This window comes from Centropristis striata, chromosome 15 (genome assembly GCF_030273125.1).
Source record: "Centropristis striata isolate RG_2023a ecotype Rhode Island chromosome 15, C.striata_1.0, whole genome shotgun sequence".
In the NCBI taxonomy this organism is placed as follows: domain Eukaryota; kingdom Metazoa; phylum Chordata; class Actinopteri; order Perciformes; family Serranidae; genus Centropristis; species Centropristis striata.
The window spans coordinates 28922899-28947707 of NC_081531.1; the positions used below are offsets into that span (position 1 = coordinate 28922899).

Genomic DNA, 24809 nt, shown 5'->3' on the forward strand with positions numbered 1-24809 from the left:
AGGTGATACTGACAGTGAACAGCAGCTAGAAGAGGCGCATTTGGAAGTAAATGTCAGCAAAGTCGGCGAAGCAATGGCAGTGAGGCTGAGAAGCCAGTTTAAGAGACCAGGAGTTGGTGGAAGGTTAATTATTACACTTGCAGTCAATATTTAACAGGCCCAGCGCCCTGCCCCTCAGTCCAACATCCTGATTCCACTCTGACTGACACAGAGGGTAGGGCCAGCGTCAAGAACATCTCTTTTGTCCCATGCACAGAATATGTATTCAACACCTCACATGGCCTGCAGAGAAAAGTCCACAAAGCATGTGCATTTATTTGTAATTTGAAAACCCCCAACTCAGTGTGATTTGCTCATTTTTAGAATGTAATCTTATTACGCAAAAGAAACCCCCTTCATTTATTGACCATTGATACGCACTCTTTCTGCTTTTTGTGTTTTACATAAAGATGCATCATGACAGGAGCTACAGCATGAGGTACTGAAGTATCAGCACGTGACACCAATCTACATTTTTCACTTTTACATACGCACTCCTACGCACACTTACTGGAAGAAGCAGATATGAAACTCTGGGTTATGAAGCAATAGTGCAGGAGGAAGCAAAAGACTGTGGACTGGACTCACAGAGTATGAGTGAACCACGACACAATAAAAGGCTGATTGAGTGGTTTGTTAAAGACTGGGAGTGGGGAGGAGAGTGCAGAGTGCAACAAGTACAAATTATTAATAAAGTTACACATATCAGTCAAAGTCAGTTTACTGGAAGAAAGCTTTTATATCATATATTACAGAACATATGAAGTCATCGTGAGTGACCCTGAATGATAAACCACATAGTTAATTCTTTAACTTTAGGGCACTGTAAAATCAGTCATGACATGTGACACAAACCACGGGTAATAAACTGTTTTGCAATTAAAGTTTGCATTGCTTGAAAGCAGGGATAGTCAACTTTTGAAACTTTTTTTTCAGAGTCATGGGATTAGTTAATAAAATAACAATAATATTTATCAAATAAGAGATTAGATCTTTCTTACTTTATTTTCAAGTGACTAATTTACTTAACTTATTAACTAAATTAACTCAATACAAGCTCAGACTCCTGTCAGCAGGGCCATAAGGACACAAACGGGGAGAAAGCTTTCTGGGGCCCAGCTTCAAGGGGGCCATAGGGGCCAATAATAATCATGTTCATCTTAAATATCCGCAATGACAACCATATTATCAACCAATATACAGAAATAAACATTGTTTTAGTAAAATGTTGTTTTTGTTGTTGTAAAGAAGGAAAAAAAATGCAGAGACAAGACAAATAACCTGAGAAATTTACTGATCAAAACTAACTACATGGTCACTCATAAAGGTGGAATAAAATATATTTTAACCTCTTTCCATGGATTGATTATTATTGACAGATAAAGTGTATTCGCGAAACTTTATTAATCAATCCATTCAATTCCAAACATATCACAATGAAAATGAAACCACAATTAACAGAAGATTATGTCTGAAAACAAAAGTATTCCAACTTTATAAGCGACCATGTATAACTTATGTTGGGGTCAATTTCATTGCTATGCCTGTTGTTTTAGTTACAAGAGATATTCGACATGCATGCACTGATCTTTTCAGGAGCCAAAACATTTCAGTCTGTCAGGGGGATCCCGTGGCAGTTTTTCCATGATAAACAAGCTCTGTTTTGATGCTTTTCCATGCACTCTGCCACCTCATTTACCATTGTAAATGTGTTTATTGTCACTGTGAATTTGCAAATGGTCAGCAGGCCACACTTCACCCCTTAACTCAGTATCACAGGTTTATAGGATCTCAACATCAAGGGTTTTTCACACTGCATTTAGCCCCTGGTTAAGAGAGCTACAAGCTAAGAAAGCTTTCTCACTGGCACAATCCTGGCTAATAGAGTGAACCACAACTTCAGCCTAGGAGTTGCTCCAGAGCAGAGTTAGCCTTAAGTTTGTGGGGTTATCACCCTGAAAATCGAGTAAACACGGGGCTAAGAGTTGCCAGTGTGAAAGGGGACTAAAGTAAATAATGTTATACTAGAATGTAAACATTAGCTTCGTGTCCCAACAGCGATTTAACCTGGGTGCAGCTTTTCTGAGTGCTATATTGCTATAGTGTTTTATTTTATATTTATACTCAGGACTCGAGTTGCTGCCATGGATATTATTTTCTTTTTCTCTGATCTGTTTGAGGAGTGCCGGGTAAATAAAAGAGATGTTATCTGGTGATCTTAAAGGGACAAAAGTTATATGAACTGATTCATAATGAAACTGAATGTACATCAGCAGGAAAGGCGAGACTAGGTATTTAAATCCTCACTCACAAACTTCTTAAATATATTTTTAAAAACACATCATATGTAGAGTGAGATATAGGTATTTTGTCGACAAGTCGTAGCATTTCCTCTCTGTTCTGCCTCCTCTTTTATTCATATACTTGGGCTATCTTATCTCTCAAGTTCGAGGGATTGGTATGCCTGAGTGCAGAGTCCAGTGTCTCTAAGAGAGAGAATATGTGCACAGCATTAATGTGCAGCACAGATAAAGTCCTTTGTTGCTCCTTTGAATCCAAGGTGCCTAAGGTCATAATCATTTCTGCTGCAATTTAGATCAGATAACAACATCAATCTGCTGAGCATGAAATTATCTCCTGCACAAGGTCACATGGTTTCACCAAATCTCATCGCACGATGTTGTCATTTCAGAAATGATTGACTCTAACAACAAATGTTCTTTTACTTTAGTTGTTCGACAAACTGTTTTCTGAATTACTGTGCATATTTGTGTTTAAATGTGTGCCCAGTTTTGATGCGAGGACCAATCATGTGCTGCAAAGCCTTTGTTTCCCTCTATTACACTTGTATTAATTTACCCTTTTCTCTTTTATATTTTCCTCATAGTTTTACTGGACTTTGGTTAACTCATGATCAACTTCAATGGGGTCAAAAGACAAAGCAGCAATGTGTTATTGTTTTATATCAGATTTTAAAAAAAAACATTACATCAAGAGAAATCCAGTAGTATAACATCATATTTGATGCATGCCCAGACATGTTGGTGCCATTGGTTGTATTTGAAAACAGAACTTTCAGAAAGCTGCAGCATAAAAATAAGAGGACTATACTTATAAATCTATTTTCTCAACCAGCTTCTTACTACGAAGTTATTTTCTGCTGAAATTGGAACAATTTTTATTCTTTTAGTTGAGAGATTTTCCCTTCTTGCTGGTTTTGGAGTGGGAGGAGATCAGTTGGGAAAAGGTGATGTCACGTATTTCTCTGCACCAATCAGGATTTAGCTACATTTGAATCATTTGTGATGTTTGTCACCTTGTTTGATCATTGTCAATCGGATCACACACACACATTGCTGATGAAGTAGATTGTTTTATTACTTTTATGTGTTTGTTTTTCTCCATAATTGTGTAACTTATTGAATCATAAATATCTTAGGTGGCCAAAAAAAGATTTTCAGGGACTTTAGGAACTTTAATACTGATTTAGTAAGCCCATTTGTTCCCGCTACATTTGTGTGCATATGTGTTTATATTATAGGTTTGCCATCTTTTTTATGATATATATATTTTTTTATGCTATACTCTATGAACATTGAGTAATTTCACATTATTTAGGTGATGGCTTCAAATAAGCCCTCTGGGTTTTGAAATTTTCTCCCAGTTAGTTTTGTATTTTTTTGAAATGTGCAAAATTATTAAAATAATAATAATAAATATAAAACAAAAAAATTAAATTGAAATGTGTAATATAGAAACCCATATTCCTTTACATTCCACTTTAATTACCTACATTTTATTTTCTGGCACTTTTCTCCCGACTTCAGCAAGAAGAAAAGTTAGATAAAAAATTAGGATAATTTGTGAGGAACTCTAGTTTGTTTGTGGTTGGGATATTAATACAGTTTATTGTTGGGATCTTATATGATTCTCCTACTATTCTGACATCTATCGCCCCCTATTGATGACCAGAATGCATTGCAGCTTCAGGCCTGCACCCCCTGAGTCAGAAACATTTTTATATTAAAAACAAATAAAAAGATGCACCAAAACACATAATACTGTAGAATATTGTTTCCCTCTCTCCTCTCATACATCAGTGTTTTGACTGTTAAGCGCCACTGTTCATGTGAAGGAACCTGTTTTTACAACTCATCCTTTCTTCCACAATGATTTCTAAAATCCTAAACAAAGCCTTTGTCTCCTCAGCTCTTCTGGCTGGATGAGTGATTCTCATCAAATGGAAGCGACATCTCATTTCCCTTTTATCCCACACTGTCAGAATATTTTCTGTATTCAAGGAGGGGCCTTCATAAGCTATTTCCCCAAGGCCTGATGGAATCTCTGCCCTCTTCAACTCGAACGTGCCCGTTTTCTGTGCTGGTTCACTTTCATGCAGACTTGTGCTGGAGATTTATTTTCTTGCTTGAATCTGTAATGTAATTTATGTATTTTGGGGTTAGATTCTTTACAGTTCTGTTCACAAACTTGATTAAACTTTGCCGTTTATCAGAGAAATCAATGAAATGATAAAAATAAAAAAAGAATCTTGTGAACACATTGCTGCGGCTTGTTAAAATGGACGAGAAAAAGAGAATTGATTTGGTTATTTCTGCTGTTTATTTAGTTCATTTGAGCATTGTGGGATTTGTGCAAACAAATTGTGTGTGATACTATATACAGACATTTAGTTCAAGAAGTATTTATAGTAACTCGGTTTGGGGTAAAGGTAACCAATTTACAAATTTAGATTAACAACACATCAATGAATTATTCAGTTTATTTCACCTTGCTTTCCACTAAAGAATTAGCTATTACTAAAAAACAGTAATGTAAAACATGAATCCTAACAGACTAATAAAAGAAATAAATTATGTTACATCAAGTTTCCAGGCCAAGATAATCACTGCTCCACATTCAGACAAAAATTAACAGTGCATTCTTTATTAAAAATTTGACTGTAAGACTTTATTCAGCTCGGATAGTAAAACTACAGTGAAAAACATAAGGTCGCTCCCCAAGATGTTATGTTATAATGATGTGTTGAATAGTACTAGGACTACTGATTTTAAAATTAGCAAAGTCAATGTGGTCTTATCTTATAAGAAATATCATCTAATGCGTTAAGCTAAAATAATACATACAGGCTTCTTGATCATCTCTTTGTGAATTCCAGTAAAAGTTTCAATGCTATTCACAGTCCTTTTGTTACCCTCTATAGAAAACAAAGCGTCTTAAAATCAACAGCTACTTTCATTTTACAGTACACAAGTTTAGTCACATAAAAAAAGACTGAAAAGACATTGACGAAACAAACACATATGGACATCTGGAGTAAAAAGCTTCTTCCTGATTAAGATTCCTCTCTGATTGGAGTGCATCCAGAGAAAAAACTGTTCTGAAAACTGGTCAGGATTTTTTTCTTCTTCTTGAGGAAACTGATTGTTACAGTTTGGTCTTCGTCCATATCCTCCTCCTCCTCCTCTCCGGGCATGATAGGTTTCCTAACCAGCTTCAGGTCTGCAGTGGCATGTCCTATGTCTCCGATTTCTTTTAGTACCTGAAACAGTGCATATCAGTTCACCATTAGTATGTTCTGCATTGCATCACTGTAGGAAACAAACTATATGCCAAAAAATGTATTTACAATCAGTTTTTAACCCTTGGGCTTCACTTTAAAGGGGACATAATGAAAAATTCACTTCAGAGTTTCAACCACTTCAATGCCAGTTTGTTTACATCATGACCCTGTTGCCTTTTTACACAAGTTTGAATCATTTTCTCTAAACTAAATGCTTGGTGGAATTTTTCTGCAGTGCTCGATAACAGAGCATCAATAACCCTGGTGGAAACAAGGAAAACAGCATGCATTTGCCACATAGGGCTCACATGAGAAAATAGCTCAACCTAGTGGAAAATAGTAAAAACTCATTCATTCTCCTTAACCGCCCACCGTACTCGGTCCGTGGTCCGAGGTACACCCTGGACAGGTCGGCAGACTATCACAGGGCTGACACAAAGAGACAGACAACCGTTCATGCTCTCATACACACCAATTTAGAGTCACCAATTACACCTAAGCTGGATGTTTTTTGAACTGTGGGAGGGAGCCGGAGTACCTGGCTGACATGGGTGGAACATGCAAACTCCACACAGAAGAGCAGCAGGCCGGAGTCGACCCAGCGACCTTTTGCTGTGAGGCAAGAGTGTTAACCACTACACCACCATGTAGCCAAAATAGTAAAACCTAATTTTTAATTAGATTGAAAGACTGCTATAATAGGATGCATGAATTTGTGCAGTTATGTTTATCAAAAATTGTGGTTTGAATGTTTTCAGCTGGGACACTTTCTCAGGGTCTGAGTGACAGACAATGCATATTGCATAAATTAGTCTATAATAGACTAAAAAGCCAAAAAATATTCCTTTGAAGGACAAGGGTTAAACATCCCATATTTGAGTTGTTATGGATTTGCAATGTCTACAGAAACGAGCAGACATTTTAAAAGTGTGACAAAACGATTATAAAACAATTTAACATGCAAGTCTCGAGCATAATGTATGTAAATGCATGCCAATCATTTCGACGGCTTCTGACGGATGATGTTTCCTTGTATTGCTCGGTCTTCACAAGGAGACAGTTTACCTTGTTAGTGGGCGTACAAGATGGTGGCTTGAAGAATGTGGTGTTGTCAGGGCTGATGGATGAAGGATCTTGAGAGAGAGACTCCGAGTCTTTGGAAACATTTTCTGTGTGACTTACATCCTGAAATGAAGTCCACAACAGAAAACAATGTATATTGTTCTGCATTGTATTTTCATAAAAGCACCTAAAATCTTCATGATATTGGAATGTTTCAGCACAGACTATTTATCAAAGGTCCGATATACAAGCATGAAAATTGATACACGGATTATAGTCAGACAAAACATTAGTAAGTTTTGCAATTATTGATTTGTAAAATTAAACATCTTACTAAAAACGTACCTCTGCAAGCACCTGGTTATCCATATTTCGACATTTCTCATGATCACACTGGCAGTTCTCCCCGCACGTCATCTTCCCTTTGCGGCACCTGCACTGCTTGTTGCTGCAGCGGCCTTTACACGCACACTAAACAACAAGAAGTCAAAATATTTATTCGCATCAAAATTAAAACATTAAGGGGTCATCATTGTCCAAAGCAGCTGGAGGAAATCTTGACTTTATAGCGAAGTAATAGAACACAGATTTAGTTGTATTCATAGTTAAAACAACTTCTCCAAAGTCAAATTCAAGCATTGTTAAAGTGCATTTTCAAGCATTTCCAGCTCACAGGACACACAGTATAACGTTTCTTTTACTTCATCACATTAATTTAGATGTTAAAACTAACATTATGTTTCGTGACAACATTCTGCAGAAAGGTGACAAATAAAAACAAATTTTCATGTTAAAAAGGTAGACTTGGTATCCTAAATAACACTAATCACAAGCAGTTTCAAGCACTTTATAAAAATGTTTAAAAAGTGCAAAAAAAGTGCTTTTCAAAACCTGAAAACAACACATTTAAATGCAAGTGACTACAAAGAATGAGATTATCAACTTCTGCCTAAAACTCTCAACTGAACAAAAAGTTGACTTCTGATGGCATAAAACCCTGAACATGATTTGTTCTTAATCCTTCAGTAAGTATTGACCCAGTACTACGAAGCGCATTCAACATACCCAGGATATCTTCTCGTAAGCCTAACAACCACAGTCAGGGATAAGTGGTATCACAAAGTTGGTTATCAACTTTCTCAGTCAACCCCGGCTTTCATCTTCAGACTCTGGGCACGTTCACATAAAGGGGCCGCTGGGACCGCCATTTGACTCAACTATCGGGAAAAAAAAACCAATCGCTTTCCACCCACTTCTCTGAAGAATATGAATTATTATTACAGTTAAAAGCAATACAGTTGCTCTAAATAAGGTTAGCGATTTATTTTGGCAGAAAATAACAAGTGTGAATTCATGAATGAATATATTCATCACACCACTCCATGCGCTCTCAGTGACTACTGTTGATAATTAATGTACACTGAAAACTGACTTTTAAACATTATAATCATGAAGTGGATTTAGATCTGAGACGGTTCCATGATGGATACATCAATTATATTTAATTTTGCCCACTTCAAAAGGAAATTCTTTTTAGGCCTATTATCTTGGATAAACAGGCTTAAAACAGACATTTTCAAATCAGTATTATATTAGCTGAATACCGTCAGTTTAAAATGAACATCAGCAAATCAATATACAGCATTAAACATAATGTGATAACGTTATGTTTTCACGGAATTATACAGTATTTCATATGCAAGTAAACATCATTCTGATTAATAATAGTGATTAATGTATGCAACGTGATTTTACAGGATAGTAATTTCAGAGGGTGTGTGGTTAAATGTCCAGAGAACTAAAACTGCACTCAGTAGTTCAGTATGAAACAACCACACACATCAGCTGACTGCTACAGCGATACATACAGTAACTCTACTGTAGCTGCACGGCTCCGTTTGGTCACATTAATGTAACGTTATGTCTCAACACGTTTACATTTATATGTCATTCCCCCCGCTGAGAATCTGTATTTCCCATAAATATTCTTAGGGGTTTCTAACGGGTTTTATCATCCTCCAAAAACTCTCATCCTCCTCAGAGACGCTCTTACTATCCGTGCAAAAAGGTCCATAGGATCTTCCCAAAAGGGTGTGCCATTTTCCAAAAGAATTGATTGGTTAGTAGGCGGTGATTTTAAAGATACTAATCTCTTATCGAGAACATAACCTGCCCCCGACCAGGTTATGTTCTCAATATTTGATTCTTAGCATGAGTTGCCATGGTGATCTAGCCACATTAAAAGATTAAACTTCATGATAGTGAAAACCCAGGGTTAGAGCTGAAGTTAACCCTCAAATCCAGCTTCGTAGTACAGGGCTCTGGTTGGCCCCAGTCTTAAGCACAGTCTTACCCCCGTTGCTTTGGGTTTCTTTGAGGCTCTGCGTTCCTTCTCAGGTTTCTTAGGACGCCACTCATCCTCTTCCTCGTCTATCTCATCCTCACTGGGAGACATCAGCTCTTCAACGGTGATAGTCATATTCTGCGGTGCTTTAGCTGTGGTGAAGCGCTTCCCTTTAGGCTATTATTAGAGAACACAAAGATTTAAACATAATTAGACATTAAAATTTATGTTCTTCAAGTTCACAATTCTACACCTAAATTTTCATCAGAGACTTTGTTTATACGATCATTCACTCTTGGTGTAATTCTTTCAGTTGGTCCTGACTAAAGCATGTTCAGTGACAATGGAGAAAAAACCTCATTTAAAGCTGAAGTAACCTTGTATGTAATAATAAAATAACAAAAAGGAGGTAGAATATTCGTAATAACTTACCTTTGGAGGAACGTATTCAAACGAGTCATCATGGTTGTTTTCATTGACGGCCGTAGGCGCAAGGATTCTCTTTCCGCTTGCCAGTTGGAGCAATGAGAGTTTCTGTGGGGGGACGAAAAGTTTAGACATGGTTGGGTTTAATCGTGCGTACATCCTAAACCAAACTGACAGATACTACTCCATAGTGTGTATGACCTGCATGGTTATGGTGTTTTAAAAGGGCTAGTTTGGAATCACCAAAGTAACAATGACAAAAATTTACAACCAATCGAGGCAGCTGTAGACCAGCACCTCACATGTTCCACAAGGTTAAATGACCGTTTTTGTCAAAAGGTCTGGTGGCTTTGATGGCATAGATAGGGGCTGCAGAAACTTAAACAGGGCCACCTGACAACAAGCGAAAAATATAGTATTCACAACTGATAATTTTTTTAATTTTATTTTTAGGTGGGATTTTTCCAGGTGGCCAATATTATACTATATTGTTGCCCCCGTCCACAGCAGTACATTGATTAGCTTCGGTTCCAGTCCTTCCGCACATTGTGGCACATTTGGGCTGTTTCATGGTAAATGTTCACTGCCTGCAGTCATGCTCAAGGTAATTCATTACAGCTATTTCAAAAGGATGTGTAATCTGATTATTAGTGCAACAGAAAATCAGTTGTTCCAACAGTTATTGACATTAGGTCCCTACTTCAAACATTGTGTGTGTGTGTGTGTGTGTGTTTATATGATATTTATAATCCATTAAAAACATAAAAAATTAAAGCAGATGGAAGTTACCTGTCTGTATTGCTCATTCTGCTCCACCAGTGTCTGGTTCTGCTCGCTTAATTCTCGAAGCTTTTCAAGCTCTTCTTCCTGGAATCATGTTACAAATAACCGTACGATTAGATTTTTTATAAGAATGACAGAATCCCTCTCAAAATAAAAAAAAAAATGTTGAAAGCTTGATTAAATACCCTTAAGATAGTAGAGACCAACCTGAACTTTGAGGCGCTGAAGGAGCTCCTTCTCCTTTGAACTCTCCTTGGTTTCGTCTGGCTCTTCAAGTATGGGTTTATTCTGTAGCTGGTTAAGGAGGTAAAGGACCTTTACGGAGAAAAAAAACAACAGAACGTTATATAAGTATTCATGTCTCTAACACAGATGCAAATTGATATACGAGTATAAGCCATGAGCACCTTCTCTTGATGCCTCTGCTCTAATTCCACCAGCTGCTGCTGGTGCTCCATGTCCATGGTTGACATCACGTGTCGCTCGTCAGCCAGCATCTTCCTTATATCTTGTGCATTCCCTGCCTCCTGTTTGAGCTCGCTCTCCAGTTTGGCACTGGCTGTTTTAGCTGACACCAACTAAATAAAAAGCAAAAAGTATGGTTTTTTTTAGAAACAGCAAAAAATTAATGTCCCAATTCTAATTTAACACACAGTTGTGAATATCAAATAATATATTAGCATTTGCTCACCTCAGATATCAGGACCTTCAGGGCACTCTTGGCATCCACTATGCTTGTGATGCTATTGAAACGCTGTTTCAAACGCCCTTCGCCGTCTGCCGCAAGAACTTTCTGCTGAAGGTCAGCTATTTGGGCATTTCTGTTGAAAAATTCAAATAGCTCTGTAAATCTTAACAAATCACACGATTAAGTATAGAATCTTTTCAGTGTTTATTGTTGGACTTTAAGATTTTATTGTTTAATAGAATACATTTTAGCACATACAGCAGTTAAATATCTGCAAGTGCATTTTTAATGTAGTGTAGAGGTGTAACATAAAGGGCTTAGCAATTCCTTGAAAGGAAATTTGTTGTGACAGTGTTGCTGAGTCAGACTCACCTGAGGGCCATCTCCGTCTCAAGGTTCTCTATCTGTTTAGTTAAAGGTGTTTCCAGCGCCCCCTGGGTCTCCAGCTCAGAGATGATCAATGTCCGGCGCTGCATGGAACACAGCACAAAGCAAAGGGTTGACTTTTTCTTGCATTTCTTCTTTACTGATGCACTAGATGTCTTCTTTTGTGAAGGTTTCTCAAAAGCATGCATGCTTAACAGCAGAGAATTTACATCTCACCCTGATTTTGGCAGCAGGTCGGTCCCCTGCCTCTATCTGCTGTTTGAGGTGGGTGATCTCCTGAGCCAAGACCTTTCTGTCCTCCAGCAGGTCATTGAGGTGGCGCCGGGCCTCCTCTGTGCTCACCATCACCTCCACTTCATTTAGAAGCCAAGTCTGATCACAATAAATACAAACACAGTTAAGACAACAACATTCTCATCGTCTAATGTCGATTGGATACATTTACATACTGTATAGACAACAATACTGTTCTGACTGAAGAGTCGGTCAATATTTTTGCATAAAAATATTACAGAAACATTTCTTAACTTCTCAAGCCGAAAGGTGTTTTAGCAGTGATACTTATTTTTAGAGTTAAGTTTTTTCCCTATTACAAACACCACTATTTAGACAGAAATCTGACTCTTTTATATAAAGCTATATATTAATTTATTGCAAACTTGTTTGTAATATCCAAAGTATTTTTATTTAGACTAATTAATGGCAGATCTCATTTCCTCATTGCAAGTACAAGCACTATACTACCCAAATTTTTTTGTTTTTTTTATTAAATTAAAAAAATATATATATATTTTATGTTTTGTTGTACAGTGACCTTGGGTGTTCTGAAGGGCGCTTATAAATAAAATTGATTATTCTTATAATCCAAAAAACTTTCTCTAAAATGTAAATTCAACTATTCAACATGTGATAATTTGCTGATCCTTTGAACATCAATTATGCTGTCTTTGTACATATTTTCAACTGGATATATGTCACAAATAAATTACCCAAAAAATAATTGTATTTTTGTACTTATTTAGGCCTAGTAGACCAAATACAGGCCTGGAGTGGACAATACTTTGTGATTACAGTTTTACTACCTTAACTCTTGCAGCAGCTCCCTCCAATCCTTTGTGACCATCTTTGCGTTTCTCCGATACCTCCACTCTCTTCTGTAGGGCATCTTTCAACCGTTTGTTTGCAGCTGCCGCCTGTAGGTGGAGAAAAAAAAAAAACAAGCAACAAGACGCTTTAAATAATTTCCAGTAACAGTTAATTTAAAAACAGCGGCAGTGACTCAGCGTTTTCAACCAGATTAGTGCAAATTAGTGACCCATATTAAAACTTGAGATACTTGCTACTTCATAGGAGGTTTAAAATATTAAGTACAGCATATTAACTTGACTCATGACAAAGCACAGAAGACTCACCTCTTCAGTTTTACGACGCAAAACATTGGCCTGTTTCTCGAAATCCCTCTCAAGTTTAAGCAACTCGTACTGCCGTTTACGATCCTGTAAAACAAAATGAAAAGATTTAGCAGCAGGATTTGATGAACTTAAGACTAAAATGTTGGTTAAAGAAAACACCCTGATGCGTTATTCCTGCAGCGAAGAATTTGGTCACCAAATACCTTTTCCTTTAGCTGCAACACCTCCCGGTCCTTCTTACTCTTCCACTGTCTGAATTTCTCAGAGTCATCCCTCATCTGCCTCATCAGCTGTGTGCGCTGCGTCTTCATAGCCTGCAAGAACACAACGTTACTGTGCTTGGATTTGCCTTCTGTGGCTTATATGTGTACAAGTTGTATTTATTGTACATAATGCCATGTAATAAAAGTAGAAATTTTCATATTTTTTGGTCTTTATGAAGAACTTTACCAATCCACAATGTTCTAAACACTGTAGTGAATGGACAAATTCAAAGATATAATTGTCACTGATATCTGGTTAAAATGTATGTTTTAAGAATAAGATCAAGAATTGCATTTTAAATATTATAGAGATGGCTTTTAGAACCAAGAATAATCTACGTAGTTCTGTGATGGTATCATGACAGCAACATTGATCCATGTATAGAGCCTATTGCATCAAATCACATCCTGTGCATGCAAAATTAATTTTAACATAACAGTAGCAATATCTGACAATAATCTTTCAGACATGAGAAAAATATTAATCCAAAATGGTCTTAGTTTACACTTAAGGTGCGTAATGTATCTCACACCATCACAAGAACGAGATAAGGTAAAGAAAATCACTGGTTACCTGGATCTCCTGCATGAGCTTGCTAACTTTTTGAACAGAAGACTCTTTGACTTTGATCAGTTTGGACTGCTCAATAAGCTTCTTCTTCATGTCTACGAGCTGGCCCTCAAGCTCCTGCAGTCTCTTCCTCCGCTGCTCACTAAGCCTGGAGGAAAGTGGTGTGTGTCAGATGAAGCAGGAAGTAACACATAATGGAGGTTTCATTTCTTTCAATGTAAAAACAAATCAGTAATATTTTAGCAAAGTTATGAAGTTACAGGCAGAATGTTCATACTTTGCCTGTTTGGTGTCTTTCTTGGCAGACTGAAGAGCAAAAATTAAATCCTCTTTCTCCTTTTGCAGAGAATCCACTGCTGTTTGTAGAGTCTGTACATTATTCTGTTGGCAATGATAAAAACAAAACTTAATAAACAACAATTTAGAATTGATAGAGATGACAAAATAAGACTAAATGTACCTTATTAAAAATGTAAGGGATGTGTTGTGAGAGTGGAAATGTATCTAAAATCCTCTTACCTTGTGCTCTGTTTGCATTGGCTCCAACTGGTTGTCATTCTGGCACATTTTCTTGACAAAAGCTTCCTTCAAACTCAACACTTTGTTCAGCTCAATCAGCTCCTTGGAGAGCTGGGCCTGCCGCAGTGCATGACTGGTGGTAAAAGCCTCCGGGGACTCCTTACCTCCAATGCCAGTGACATCCTGTTTAATGTGTCAGAGGTGGGCAACATCGTCATTTAACTTTGGTTCAGAAATTAAATAAAAGGGCTAAGGAGAAATAAATTATAATTGATGTAAATATTTAGAAACAAACATAACAAAAGTGTCAACGTACTGATGGTGATTCATCATTTTTACTGCCATTCCCGGACTCCTCGTGTTCATCTTCTCCTGCTGCCAGAGCATCGATGGAGGCGGCGATGCCTGCACTCTCAGTCTTAGAAAACAGTAAAAAAAAACAATAAACCATAAAATTCAGAAATATATCCATACCATCCAATCCACAGTGCTGGAAGCTGTCATAAAATAAAAATGTTATAATGTCACATTAATTAGATTTAAATGAATCAGGTGAGTTTATAAAAATCGATATAATGTTTATATAATTTTAGCGTATTTTGGTGCATTATCATTTTCGATGACTTGTGTACCTTGAGCTCCAAGATGACCTCTTGCAGGTTCCTCATGACCTCAATGTTCTCCTTCAACTCCTGGTCCTCCAGTGTGGCCAACACATTCTCAAGATTCACTGTACATCTGAAATGCAGACAAAAAGAGTGTGACTTAATATGGTCATTATGGCAGGGGTTTGAAAAAAAAAAAAAGAAGCTAGGATTATGAAAAAACAAAGCTTTTAACAAGAATATCTCAAGTGTACTCTAAGCTCAGCTGGATGTGTCCTGAAGCACTGCTGGCTTCGTGCCATAGCAAACTCACGCTGCATGGTCCCGCAGTTGTTCCATTCTGCTTTGTAGCTTCTCATTAGCTTGTTCCGTCTATAAAATAAAAGCACAATATGTGTTAAATACGATGGATGGCAATGGAAAACAGTGAAATTGAAATATCAGAGAAATTAAAACATCTAAAAAGATAAATCAAAGACATGTTTTGTATCAATGTCAAATGTATTTTCTACCAATGGGCACAGATGAACACATCATCACTTGTAGTTACAGTTTCCCCATCAGCTTTCAACCACGACTAGAGGCAGGATTAGGAAATGTTGTTACGGTCTGGCTCACCATAATGATCTTCTCAAACATGAGGGCGGTCTGTCCAGCTGCCTCGCTCAGCTCCCTGCTCAGCTTATTGTTCGCGTCCTGCAGAGCGCGATTCCTTTCTAGCAGCTTAGTCACGTTCTCTGCCGACTCTGGCCTGTAACAGAGGGACAGAGTAACCGTTATAGCAATTATTATGGGGAGTACGTACCCTGGGCGTTTCCTGCTGCAACATTGGTTTATTGGAAAATGTTGTCTTACCCAGAGAGCACTGGAGCTACTCCTCCACGGGCATGAAGCAGCATCACCTGCAGCTCCTGAACCTAAACAAGTGTATGAATAAAAACATTTGTTACATTTTAATGAAGATAGGTGTGTGCCTTACACTTTTGACTTGCAGAATCATTACATTAGCCAATGTCGGTTTGAGATCTACCGAATTTCCGTACCTGATGTTTCAAACGGTTCATTTCTGCAGCTCTGGGGTCAATATTGACTACAGGTTTGTTTTTAATCTTGCGAGCTCTGTCAGCATATCGCAGCGTGTTGATGGTCTCCTCCATGTTGGAGTCTGCAGGACTGATGCAGGCGATCATCAAAGTGTGGCTATTGCCTCCCAAAGAATCTGATGATGAACAATAATTCAAAGTGCTTAGTAAGTCGTTCCGCATGTTCCAATATTGGTGTAATATTGGTTTAAACAACTGTCTGTTTTAATGTACATTAACCAATAATAGTGCCTTATTTGTCTTCGAAGAACAGAAGTAGAGCTATGCACAAATCCTGTTCAGTATGTACCATCATTACATATTTCCGGTAAAAATCAATAGGGCAGTATGAAAAACATTCTATAAGAAATTAAAAGCCAATAGAAGCAGCCTACTGTTCGCTTCACAAACATGATTTGAAGGACCTCAAAGTGAGGATGGGATCTGAGACTAATGACCACTAAGTAACTTTTGAACATCTAAATCAAAGCTTACCCTGCAGCAGGCGAGTGAGCTTGGAGTCTCTGTAAGGAACAAAGCTAGTTTTCTTGCTTTCATCCCCCAAGGCACTGATCACATTACCCAAAGACAAAAGGCCTCGATTGATGCTGATGCCTGTGGATGAAATGAGTAGCATCAAAACAGAAATGCTGTTATTAAGGGCACTTTAACAGACATTGCACTGTTGACCACGGTCTTTGGATCCTACATAACAAAATATTGATCGTTGTTTCTTCTTCCATAAAAAGCAGCCCAACAACGTTGTCACTGATCTGGCGATACGACCATCTGGCTATGTTGATGTGAAAGTAAAATGTTGGATGTTCTCTCATTCTATTTCCATCGCTGACAACTTTTAACAAAGTTAAATATATTTAGTTTACCTTCCTTCAATCGATCTCCCTCTGCTTTGGTTTTCTTTTGCCTCTCTGAACCAGCCAGATCCACAAGGTGCAATTTTGACACGATTGAATCAGCTCTGCAACAAAAGATTACACACATATTCAACTTTATGTGTGTCATGTGTTCTGGGGCAATAATATCATATGGTATATGGTAAAACAGCAGCAAAAACACAAAACTCAGGTCAAATCCGTTTTGATTTTGGCATCTATTTAATGCAAAATATAACACAAATCTATTTCAAGATATTTGAAAATGTATTTGTTTTTAAATCATGCATCCTGCTTTATAATTTCAGGTTCGAAACAAAGCAATCCAATTATCTCTTAATTTCTCTGGATTTTCTATGTTTTTTCCCCCATCACTTATCATACATTAAACTCGTATATGCTGTACAATACAAAGCAGTTGATATAAACATGTATGTGATTGTCATTTTGTGTGCATGCCACTTTTAAAGATACACTATGCTTAAAACCAAAATTATGTATGTTTAGGTAAAGAGAGATTAATATTAGCTAAAGTAATTGTGTGAGAAAACAGCACCAAACTGACTTGTCTTTTCCTCTGCGCTGCTCCAGCGTGATGGTGAAGATGGCATGTGAGCGCGAGGAAGCCGCATTCATGGCTGTGGAACCCACGGTGCGAGCAGAGTTTCCAGCCTCCAGACAACCCACCATCTCATGGGCAGTGGTCAACTGCTTCTCAGTTAAACCCACAATCTGGAACAGGATATTTACAACAAAAAAAGAGCTGACACACTTTATCATAGTTGCTCAAAGTTTGGCCTGCTGGCTAACAGTGGCCCATAGAAAAACTTTGTGCCGCTTGTGAATTTTACATTAAAAGGCATGCATTGTATTTCAACCATAGGTGATCTATTTCAATTCTTCAATAGCTTACATCTAACACTACTCAGCTACTGCATCACACTGCAAGTGGCACCTTGCAAGTGTCCTGAGAATTATGCTCCATCATCAATGCTAGTGCTGTTAGCTAAAGTTAGCAAATTCAGTGGACAACTCTGCAGTTCAATGGGAAAATGAGATGAAAAAGCCACCACGGAATATGAAAAACGCACTGACCCTTACTTTATTGCTTCAAAACGATGCAACAGTACGCGTGTTTATTCTTGTAAACATGTCGGTCACTCACCTTAATGCCATCTTTCGGATCTTCCCTAATGCTGAGGCCAGGTTTATCTTTAGATGGACACAGCAAGTCCAATATTTCTTCATTATAGATCTAAAGTCCAAACAAACAAAAAAAAGCTGAAGAAATGTATTTTTAAAGAGGTAAGTATGCAATGAAAAAAGCATTTGCTGAATGCCAAGGAACACAATAAATGTATAAATAACATAAAGGATACAAAAATATTAAAATTATGGATTTGATTAAAAAACCCTCTTGGATCAGCTGGAAAATGGACAGTTGTATATTGCATGTTGATTGTGTGGAAAGTGAATGAACAAAACATAGTTACACCTATGCATCTGCTGAGTTTGTAGTGAGCAGTGTAGTGTAGTGTAGTGGGCTTTTTTCATCAACTCAGCTGACCTCAATTATTTGATTAACTATGGTATATATATTTTTTGGCATGTGCTAATTTTGGACCCTGATAAAACAGTTTAAGCAACATGTCCACCAACCTCCAGGTAAGATACGGCCAAACTGAATTCACAGTCTGTCCTCTTCATCCTTTCCTCAAAGATCCTTCTGATAACTCGTGGAATAACTCCAACTGAAGGATCACTTTCTTGAGCTGATGTGTATGTTCCACCCATGGAGTAGGTCTTCCCTGATCCTGTCTGCCCATAAGCAAGAACTGTGGCATGGTAGCCTACAAACAAGACAATATAGTAAGGACACAAAACAATTAAAAGAATAAAAAATAAAGAGGAAAAAATTATTACATCATAATTATTTAACATTTTGGCCAATTTAATTACATTTTTCATTTTAATTGGTGTGAGATATAGCTACCTTTGAAAAGGCCACACAGTAAGGGGGACACACTGGTATTGTAGACCTCTTCTTGTTCAGCAGCAGGATCAAATACATAATCATAGGTGAACGCCTTCTCCGTGCCAACAACCACCTGACAACAAACAATTTATCTATTTTACACATACTGCTAGCTAAGTTGCTTGGGCTTTAAAGAAAAAAAAACCATTATGAACACATGATGGTAAAATAGAGGTGGTCCAAAATTGTTTTGAAACAAAGAAACAAAAAGGATTTTCCTAAAATGTTGTTGAGCACAGACCTGTGGCTCTCCAGGCACAAAAGTGAGACAGCACTGACATCCCTCATTGGTTTCTTTAGGTACCAACGGGCGGCATCGCAAGGCAACCCGCACTGGGATCGCCTTATCATCCTCATTCGTCATGTTGCACGACTATACCTGGTAATAAAAGGAGAAGCGGTCGCAATAATAAAGCCAAGTGATATCAGTCCAGTCATGCAGCAAGATAGCATGTCTTGAATGAACAGAAGATTGAAACCTTCATTCATCAATTATAAGTGACACCACACAATGCAACAATGTTGATATGGACTGCAATGGCAGATGTTAAAATACAGATTATTCCCATTTTCAATGACGTGAATTATAAAACACCATGTGAATAGACATGTACTGTAGGTCTACTGATGGGAGGAGCTGAATAACAAAAAAGATCTAAATAACAATAGTTAGTGCGGACTGTTTTTTTTCCATGATATCAAATAAAGACAGTTAACATGTTTTGCTGTGTTAAAACTGTAATAAATGTGACTGAATTCCATATGCTATGTTATACCCCATCAAAAGACAATGTGCACAGAAAACACTGAAGAAAACAACAACACCAAATCTACTGTGTGTGTGTGTGTGTGTGTGTGTGAGAGAGTGAGTGAGTGGTTGTGTTTAGTAAAAGCTGGACAACAATAAGTAACGTTAAAGACACTTTGTAGTGTTCCAAACACTGACATATATTGTGTTTAATTGGCAGCATGCCCTCCAACAGTGAATCACATGCCCATGGCTGTTGTCATGGGGTCTAAGGGAACGGTCCATTATTCACCATCAGCGGGGCATCGTTGTCTGGGATGGCATCATAGCCTTAAGTGCATCCTCCGGTCAGACAGTTTAAACCAGGCTGTGTGTGTTATAAGCGATATTTATTATGGAAATGTAGTTTCAACGTTGTGAATGGATCTCTCGTTAGGATACGCACGCCAGTTTACGTGTCAACATCATAACGTTAACTTTGTGTTATGCTACATACCGTTTAGGACACATTGCGAATCAAGCTAGCCAGCAGCAATGTGGTCAACGGTCGTTAGAGTGCATTTTTAATGAATTTGAAATCTAAGTGGGTAAACGAACAGCCCGTAACCCTGTTCACCGTCGATAGTTTTATTAAAGTAAGCGTCAGTTTGCCGTTAGTTACTAGCCAGACGTTTACTTTAACGTTAACTTACCTTTTCCCGTTTCCTCCTGTGCCAGCGTTTAACGTTAGGTTAAATATCACGGAAATTGCATTCAGCTGTCCTGGTGAACAATTGTCAGCAGTAATATAAAAAACCCTGAATATAAAAATCCACCTTTCACTCTTAGCTGTTGCGGATAAATTGATCTAGTTTTGTCGTTATCCCGTGTATTATCTCTTTGGGGTAAATGTTGCCACTGCCCGCCACTTTCAAACACCCAGCTCCGCCTCCTGCTTCTTCTTCTACGACTAGTTTTATGGCAGAGTCAACGCAACTCGACAGCGTCACAGACCTCTACAGGATACAGTAAAAAAAAAACCCACAGTATTTAATAACTCCCCGCAAAGATAAATACAATAAAAAAAAATCATAAATAAATAAATCTTTCATCTTTACTCTACACACATGAAACACACATGCAGCTTCAATTTGTTACTGATTTTACCCACATCTGTTATTGACCCTGTGTCTTCTTTGTTCTTTACAAATATTTACAAGTCCTTTTTTTTTATGTTTAAGTGTTTTCATACACTGGATGTATTTGGAGGAACAGGCAATCAGGAATTTCTTTTTTTTATTTTTTACCTTTATTTTTTTTAAACAGCCTCAAAAAGTAAACAAATAAGAGAGAAAATACATGAATATACGAATAACTAAATACACCAGTAAATATATCAGTCAAAACCAAAAAATGAATACATAAATAATTATAATTGTTTTTATTATTATTATTATTATTATTATTATTATTATTATTATTAATAATAATAATAATAATAATAATAACAATGACAATGATAATAATAGTAATTATTATTATTATAAAGATTATTTTGCAGATATTTCATAATAATACAAATTATTATTAGTAGTAGTGGTAGTCGTTGATTAATTAATATTAAATAATATAAATAATGAACATTTTTATTGAAATGTGCAAAAAACAAGGAGAACCACATCACCACCATCAAGACTTTGATGTCTGTCAATTGTATGAACTGTATAAACAAGTCATCTAGTCTTAAATGAGTCAGCATTCAAATGCTGGTCCCAAATATACTTCAATATATAAATTATTCTCTCAGGAACCATGGTTTGTACCAAGGTGATAACATTACAGTGAACTGTATTCTATAGAATCAATCAGATGTACCTATACTAGTAAAATATTTCTGTGCTGATCATGTGTTTGCATTAGGCAAGCTTGCAGGGTTAACCTACCCTCCTGAATTGTCTATAGTGACATGAAAGCTGAATTCAGCCACTTACCAAAAATTGCCACAATTGTTTTTGTGAGAGCAGGAGGTGAATCGTTCTTGTTACCTGACAGAATCCATCCCCTTAGTTACAGACAATGACATTGAGGGGCAATCAGACAAAACCCCTCAATTCCTAGATGGCCAGTTTGCAAAAACAAAGGTGATAGGCCAGAGAGAAGGGAGCAAGCATCAATACCATGCTGCCCTGGCAACAGCATGTGAATCAGTAATTGTGAAAGATGCCATGTTAAGAAATAAAAAAAATCTCAGGAGAGTTTTTTGGGGGGGAGATAAGTGCAAATAGAGAAGGAAGAAAGCAGAAGGGAAGCTGGTGGGTTAACATGACATTCTTTTTGATGAAATGAGTTTTCAGCCCAATGATGGAAAATGAGGAGTGTCTCTCTGTTCTGGCTGGAAGAGAAAGGTCATTACACTGGGAGCCAGAGGGGAAAACAGCTGAGTCCAGATAAATTGATGACAAGGTTTCTGCAGGGAAGAGAAAGCTTAGCGGACAATATAGTGCCAAAAGTCACAGGACTTGTGTTGTATTTGTGTGCTTTTCATATGCTGCACTAATTCCACCCAAAAAATGATTATCATGCTGACCAAAATGGTTGTTCTTCATTCAAATTGCTCTATACCCACATCCATAGGGTTTCTTAATTGTACAAGAACTCGTGGCACTGTTGTTATTCATGACCTTTATCAACACTGTAACAACTGAGAGCTGTGACTACATTGATAGAGCTTATCCTCTCCAACACAGATGTCTGGCTCAGCCTCCGCCCTTCCTGTGAAAAAATGCTGCTGACCCCTCATACAAACAATGAAGTCACATTGATTAGCGATGGGAGTGACACTGTGACTTGAACATCATGTTGCAAAATGTTGCCAGAATGTCTTTTGATGCTCGTTTGGGTCTTCTATGTCCATCATATTGATTAGTTAACATCCATTACTGACAAGATGAAACCACATAGATAATAATACACAAGGCGGGGTGGGGGGCTCAGATCCTTGAGACGCCAGTGTTTGAAGAGATTATATTCCAAAACTCGAGACTGGCTAAAAATAAAAGTTTTAATATCTGGGAATCTCAGCAGGAGACTGGAGAATTCATTGATATTGATCAAACCCCTGCTGATGTACATACTATATCAGTAATAAGCTTTAATATTGAGTCCTATTGAATACATCTATATCCTGTACAATTCTGCAATTGAAGTGCCTGTAAAGTTGTACTGAACTTTCTGTTTATTTGAATCATCATTCTGGCTCAATCTCTGTCTTCAGTTAGCTAAACTGTTCACATAGCCTGAGAGGCGAGTGAGTCCTGCTGCTACGGGAAATTCCACCACAAGGCCTAATAACAACATGCCAGATTGTCTCTGCTCCCGAGAATAGAACAGGCAGGGAATGAATGGAACAAACTTGTCTATTCTCTCCATGTGTATTCACTAAATGATCATTGTGCATATGGGAAATGTTCTTAAGTAGGAAGATTAAAATGCCAGCAGCTCTCAGCTCAGCCTATTGGGTTTATAAAGCCACCTTGACCTTGAACAGCAGGGTCCACTTCAATACTCAAGCTGGAATGGGAGTTATTCAGGCAGCTTTCCTCTTTCCTGTTGTAGTTTCAAATGATAATCTGTATGGGGTGGATCACATTGCAATCATCCATGCCTAAAATCCAATGGCTGCGTGAATGGGTTTTGAAGAGGATACACTCTGCTCAACTGCAGTAAGCCATGTGTACATACCAGCGTTATGCTCTATACTACACTAAACACTCTATAATGGGGTTATACTGTGGAACATTCAACATACGATGAAATCATTTAAATTTAACTAGATTAGCTAATAATTAGCTAAGTAATAATTAGGTTTCCTGAGTATCAGTAAATTAAAGTGAAATTGGATATTTTGTTGTAGAAATGTATCACTGAAATATTAACAATAAGTCACCCATTGCTCAAATTCCATATAACACACATCATAATTAACCAAAAGACTTATCACTTTACATTGCTGAATGTGACAATAGTCACTACATGACTGAGGTCATTGTTATTCTGATGACTAAATTCATACAGTCTCTGTTATCAAAAATGAAAAAAAAAAATGATTTAATTAATTATTTACAGTTTAAATAATCTGAATAAAACCTGCAAAGATAAGGAAAGTTCTTAGAAGAGCAATTGTCTCATTTACAATACAGGTTTAATGAATACCACAAACATGTCTAAAACAAGACAAAGGGTTTCTTTTGCAAAACAGATTTGCAAAACAATTTTTGATTTAGTTTCCTAAGTCATTTGTTTTGTTTTGTTTTGTTTTTTTGGGTGCCGACAGGATATTATTCAAACTGCTGTTGGGTTGTTTCAATAAAATATCACAAACTTTTTATATTGTCTAAAGTGGTGTGCACTCAGGGGGAAATCACTCTAAATGATGTTGAATTATTTTTACGTGAATTGTATTTTTTATGGTTTCACTTTCTAAGAAAGTTAAACAGAAAACATGGTAGGGGGAAGGCATTCATGCAGGATAATGATGGTTACTCCAAAGCTCTTTGCTTAAACTAAAGTCATTTAGCCTAATGTGTACTTTAGTCTGCTCAGGGAGGCCTGTTACCAGGCAAATGCTCAGTCAATATCTACAAGAGCCAAAAATAATTAGCTATACATTTTAAAACAGGCCTGAAGCCTTATGCTGAGTCAGTCATGAGGCACTTTACGGGAGGGGTTTCTGTGGGTTACTGCTTACTGCTCTGGCCCAGATGATAAACTCAAATATGTCTGGACTCGACAGTCATCAGGGGGCAAAGACAAAGCAACACTGAATGCACATTACCCAAAGTTTAATATAAGCACAAGCACTATATTGGCATTGCAATATTGCGGATGTTTATAGTTCAATTGCAACTGGTCCTGTTATATGAATCAGCACCGCACAAAGAAAACTGCACTAAGGATAACACTTGAAACATGATCATCCTCACCATGTTCACTGTTGACGGTGAGGCTTTAAAAGGTAATCGATAGGGAGCATCTCCTTCTGAGATCATTTATTCAGAGAGGTGTGAAGTTTGACCATTGTTTGGATACTACACACTGTCTTTGCCTAATCATTTTATTTCCAAAATATAGACTACAGCTTTGCCTAAGTTCTAAAGTCAATTTTGGCCCACTAACTTTGAATAGTGATGAGTTATGATCAAAAACATCTCTTCTGAAAAATGTCCCATTATTTCAACTGAAAAACAACTATGAAAAAACAACTTTCGAAGGTCATTTGTGCCTTGAATCTGTATAACAGGATGACAGCTGTTTCAGTAGTCAGCCTTACTTCAAATGCATGTGTCTGTACAGTTACAGACTCCACATTAGTATTTATAAATGCATGGGAGGG

The 24809-nt window shown here is 37.4% G+C and overlaps 1 protein-coding gene across 1 annotated transcript; it reads right to left on the reverse strand.

Annotated features, from left to right (window-relative positions):
- Nucleotides 1–4640: 4640 nt before the first annotated feature.
- kif4 (kinesin family member 4) lies at nucleotides 4641–20358 on the reverse strand. The gene is made up of 31 exons (XM_059351554.1): nucleotides 20131–20358; nucleotides 18932–19069; nucleotides 18649–18763; nucleotides 18315–18505; nucleotides 17821–17910; nucleotides 17221–17387; nucleotides 16647–16741; nucleotides 16258–16377; nucleotides 15724–15899; nucleotides 15536–15597; nucleotides 15299–15431; nucleotides 14994–15052; nucleotides 14708–14813; nucleotides 14392–14493; nucleotides 14076–14258; nucleotides 13834–13937; nucleotides 13560–13704; nucleotides 12926–13036; nucleotides 12723–12806; nucleotides 12393–12503; nucleotides 11527–11682; nucleotides 11296–11393; nucleotides 10927–11056; nucleotides 10643–10813; nucleotides 10443–10550; nucleotides 10242–10319; nucleotides 9459–9560; nucleotides 9036–9203; nucleotides 7028–7153; nucleotides 6686–6805; nucleotides 4641–5599 (listed from the first exon to the last, which is right to left on the reverse strand). The coding sequence occupies exons 2-31, from the start codon at nucleotides 19052–19054 to the stop codon at nucleotides 5393–5395; spliced, it is 3741 nt and encodes a 1246-aa protein (XP_059207537.1). The 5' UTR covers nucleotides 19055–19069; nucleotides 20131–20358; the 3' UTR covers nucleotides 4641–5392.
- Between the last annotated feature and the right edge of the window lie 4451 nt (nucleotides 20359–24809).